The 4785-nt window shown below is 60.0% G+C and overlaps 1 protein-coding gene across 1 annotated transcript in view; it reads right to left on the minus strand.

Annotated features, from left to right (window-relative positions):
• Nucleotides 1–4785, minus strand: part of BICRA (BRD4 interacting chromatin remodeling complex associated protein) — an 81037-nt gene that overhangs the window by 24385 nt on the left and 51867 nt on the right. Inside the window, exons 2-4 of the mRNA XM_029924332.1 lie at nucleotides 2311–2411; nucleotides 912–957; nucleotides 780–822 (exon numbers count right to left, since the gene is read on the minus strand). Of these exons, the coding sequence (XP_029780192.1) occupies nucleotides 780–822; nucleotides 912–952 (84 nt within the window). The 5' untranslated portion in view covers nucleotides 953–957; nucleotides 2311–2411. The remainder of the gene's footprint in view (nucleotides 1–779; nucleotides 823–911; nucleotides 958–2310; nucleotides 2412–4785) is intronic.

Here is a 4785-nt window from a genome sequence, read left to right on the forward strand (position 1 = left end):
CTCCTCAACATCGACTCCACCAGCCAGTCTAGGCGGCTCTGCCTTCCAGACAGACCCCAATGCCAGCGCCCGGAGCGCGACCCCCCCCCCCCCATGGCCCTGGCCATCATCATCCGCTGCGCCTGCCGCCATGCCACAACTATCTGATGCTCCTCCTTCCAGGAAGTGGCGCGCCCGGCTTGGTGACTCGCTGCTAATGAACACATGTGACGACAGTGACGGTGTGTGACTTCGGAGGTGAGACCATAAGAGGCCCGTCCCTCAGGTCCCTCCCTCCGGCGGAAGCCGGCCACCACATGCCGAGTGTCGAGCCCTCCAGCCGACAGCCACAGAAATGAGTCATCGTGGAGGCATGTCCTATGGCCCCAGACAAGCCTTCGGGTGACAGCGGCCCCTGCTGACTGCAACCTCAGGAGAGACCCCTAGCCCTGGCGCCGGAAGTGCTCCGCTCAGCAGGGCCCGAGTCCTGACCCTCAGGAACTGGGAGGGCGCTAACAAACTGTAAGTCACCGAGCGTCAGGATAGGCGGTTACACAGCCCCAGGGAATAGATATGACCCCTCACGTCTTCTCCTTCCTGCTTTGTTCCAGGCCCTGCATGACCTGTGACTTCTGTCTGCTCCAGGGCCCCCGTGAGGGCGGGGATGCACCCTCTCCTCTGCTCCAGCCGTGACCCCGACCAGGGACCCAGCTCCCAGAAGGCTCGAGGCAGAGGCCTACAGAACCGGGGGTCTCTCAGCCCCCTGCCCCGGGGAGGCCCCTCCCTGCCCTGGCGCTCACCTTCTCGGATCCATGTAAGAAGTCATTGAGGGCCTGAGGGTCACTGAAAGACAGAAAGGGAAAGACATTGAGGAAGTGAGTGGGGGACGCGAAGGAGGGGCGGGGGGAGGGCAGAGGGAGCCCATTACTCACCAAATCACATCCAGTAAGCACCTCCCGTCCTCATCATCCATCGCCACTGGACAGGGTGGGGAGGGAAGGGGGCAGGGGAGACAAGATTAGACATCATGGCGGCACACCAGGACCCTCCCCTCAGGGAAGGCGCCCTGGGCCCAAGGTCCCTGAGGGTTCTCTACAGAGGCTACAGGGGTGTGTGGGGGGGAGGGGAGCGCCTTCCAGGGGCCTACCCCCTCCCACCAGAGACGGCCTCCTCTTCCTCCTCCCCAACCTCTTCCTTGGCATCTGATGCCCATGAGGACGATGTCGAGCAAGGCTAAGTGAGCCCTGATCGTGAGCAGGCCTGCGCCGGGGGCATCACGCACACGCGACTCTTTTAACGCTCACGGTATCCCACGAGGGGGGGTCCCGCCATCCCCACGATGCAGGAGTAAATGGGGACGCAGAGAGTGTCATCCACCTCCCAGCCAGCAGGGGGCAGAGCCAGGCCTTGGACCCAGAGTCCAGGCTGAGAGCAAGGTGGGGCAGGGGTCTGCCCACCCTGGGAAGGGTCCTGAACCTCACTGGGGATGTGGTGACTGTCGTGGGTCCCTTGCTGCCCCCCAAAACACACAGAGACGAAACCTCACGTGCGCCCCCTGCTGGTCAGAGCCGTTCACCACTGACAGCGTCCTGTGACCGCCACCCCCAACCATCACCCTGGCTCCCATGACCCCCCAAGTACTCTGGGATCTGAAGAAGAGCCTTTGGAAGGGGCTCCTTGTATTTGGTTCAGGGTCTCCTGTGAAAACAGTGCCCCGGAGAACCTGACGACGGCAGAAAACCCTCCATGAGCCAAAAACGTGGCACGTGCTTTCTCAAGGTCCACGGGACACACATGTAACCCACTTCGTGGGCCCTGGGCTAACAAGTCTCATCTAGCAGGGCCCGGGAAGCCAGCAGGGACAGATTCTGCCCGACACACACCCAGGGCTCTGCCTTCCGGATCTGGCCGTGGGGACCGTCCCCGGAGGTCCTTCCCCGGCTCTCGCTGCAGTTGGCAGTGCTGACATGTTCTCTCCAGCTCCACATCCCAGCCCCACCAAAGCTTCCTTCTTCCGGGCCTACAAGCCCCGCCCTTTCCAACCAGCCCGGGGCAGGGGTGGGGGGTGGTGGTAGGGGGGCCCAGCCAGGGACAGAAAGGCAGGACCTGCAAAGCATCTGGAGAAGAGGGGAAAGTGGGGAGAAGATACCACTTCCGTTGGCACGGAGGCAGGGGGATGGTCCAAATGACCTGGGGCCAGAGAGGGAGGGGCTGAGCCAGGCTCTGCCAAGAAGAAATGTTCCTTCCTCGCCCAGGGGTCAAGGTGGGCCCAGGGACGGGGAATCAGGGACACGAGCCCCTCGGGGCACAGACTGGGACCCTCGGCATTACCTGCGCTACAAACGAATCATGAAGGGAAGGAGGGGGTGTCCACTCCAGGTCTACACGGGGCCCCCGGCTGGGGACTTGGGGAGTGTCCTTTCGGGGGCCAGCTGTGGAGAGAGACGGAGAGGGAGGCGGTGAGAGAAAGCGAGTGACAGGGAGAGAGACGCGGCGAGGAAGGAGGGGGTCAAATACATGTTTCACAGCATCAGAAACAACCCTGCACGTGTTCTTGTACAGGATGTGCACACGGGGGCGGCGCCGGCCGCACGGGCGTGCTAGAAGCTGCAACTGACCGGCTCTAATTCACTGACGCTTCTGCCTAATAAAACATCCGATTCTCGTTATCTGAGGAGCTTCCGTTCTGCACGGTGGCCCGGTGTGGGTCCGGCCGTGTCCTCGGAGCCTCGGCTCAGGCTTTCACCAGTCCATCGCGCCACCACCTGCATTTACTGGTGCTTCGGTTTGAAGCCACCCGATTTTACATAGACTGTGGATTCGTTTACACCCAACTCACGGCCCAGTGCAGCTCGTGCCCGAAGGAAGCCAGTCTGACACGCGTATTTTCTCCGGAGGCCACAGCGCAGCCTTCCTGCACTTGGGGACCCTGGGTGGGACTTGGGCACTACACCGGGGCCATTTGTAACAGCACAACCTCATTCAACCTCAGTGCGAACATGTGTTTGGGCCACTCAAATGTGTCACGTGTCCCCAAGTGACCAGGAGGGTGTCCGCCTGCCACTCGCTTAAGTGCTCTACCCAGAGGAACCCATTTCACCTTCTCTCTCTCTTTTTTGTTTAATGTTTTCATTTACTTGGCGGGGGGGGGGGGGGGGGGGGGGGGGGGGGGGGGGGGGAAGACACAGAATCCAAAGCAGTTTCCAGACTCCAAGTTGCCAGTGCAGAGCCCAATGCGGGCCTCGAACCCACCAACCATGTGATCGTGACCTGAGCTGAGGTCGGACGCTGAACGGAGCCACCCAGGCGCCTCCCCCGTCTCTTTCACCTTTCCCAAATCCCTCTGACTCAGGCACCTGTTCTTTTTTAAAGGTTTATTTATTTGAGAGAGAGTAGTAAAGAGAGAGAGAGAGAGAGAGAATAAGCAGGGAAGGAGCAGAGAGAGAGGGAGAGAGAATCCCAAGCAGGTTCTGCAGCATCAGCACACAGCCCAATGCAGATCTCCATCCCACGAACCGTGAGATCATGACCTGAGCCAAGATCAAGGGTCAGATGCTTAACCCACTGAGCCACCCAGGAGCCTCATGAGGCACGCACTTTTGTTTTTTAATTTTTTTAAGTGCTTATTTATTTTTCAGACAGAGAGAGACAGAGTATGAGCAGGGGAGGGGCAGAGAGAAAAGGAGACACAGAATGTGAAACAGGCTCCAGGCTCTGAGCTGTCAGCACAGAGCCCAATGCAGGTCTCGAACCCACGACCCGAACGTGAAATCATGACCTGAACTGAGTCAGATGCTTTAACCAACCAAGCCCCCCAGGTGCCCCTGGGACAGGCACTTTTATTAGCCTCATTCCATGGAGGGGGAAACTGAGGCTCAGACCAGTGAGCAATACACCCAAGAGTCCAAAACTGCTAAGGGGCCAGGCTGAGATCTGAGCCAAGCGGGCTAACTCGAGTCCCTGCTCTGAACCACCCATCCAGCGTGGTTTTCTTTCAAAATCTGAAGCAACTACAGCAAAAATGCCACGCAAACAAAGCCTCCACCAGAGGCTTCGTTACCATCTCATGAATGCTTGGAATAGTTTGGATAAAGAGAGAGAGGAATAGTTGCACCCAGGCCTGGAAGAAAGATCTAGAATGCATCAGTCACAAGACCCAGGAAGCACAGGACCCATGTCCCAGCGAGATGCACTGCCTGGGCCCAGCTTCCCTCCGGTTCTGTCCCCGCCTGGAGCTTCGGGGCGGTCCAGGTTCTGCAAACCCCAGGCCGGGACAGTGACCGCTGGGCACGGAGTCTCCTGAACAGAACTCTCCAAATGGGGTCCGTGCGTGAATGGCCAGCGGGAGGCTCCTGACGTCTCATTCAAAATCACTGATCTCGTGAACTGCGCGAGATGGTGCCCTGAGCCGGAGGGGGACGCGTCACCGACTGAGCCACCCCGGCGGCCCTGGTGATTCACCAGGCGGAAGCAACCCAAGTGCCAAGTGGACAGACAGGCCGATGTGGCATACGCTTACGACGGACTAGCATTTAGGAAGGGGATTCTGACACAGGCTTCGACGTGGATGACCCTCGGGGGCCTCCGGCAAAGTGGAATGAGCCAGGGACAGAAAGACCCGTATCGCACGATGCCATACGGAGCCAGCCGTGGGGAGAAGGGGGGGCGGGGGCGGGGGGGGGGGGGGGGGGGGGGGGGGGGGGGGGGGGTTGGTGCTTATTGGGGGCAGCGCTTCAGTTCTGCGAGACCAAGACTTGTGGCCATGGGTGGCGCCCACGGTTGTAGAACGGCGTGAATGTGACAAGT

This window comes from Suricata suricatta, chromosome 16 (assembly GCF_006229205.1).
Source record: "Suricata suricatta isolate VVHF042 chromosome 16, meerkat_22Aug2017_6uvM2_HiC, whole genome shotgun sequence".
Taxonomy (NCBI): domain Eukaryota; kingdom Metazoa; phylum Chordata; class Mammalia; order Carnivora; family Herpestidae; genus Suricata; species Suricata suricatta.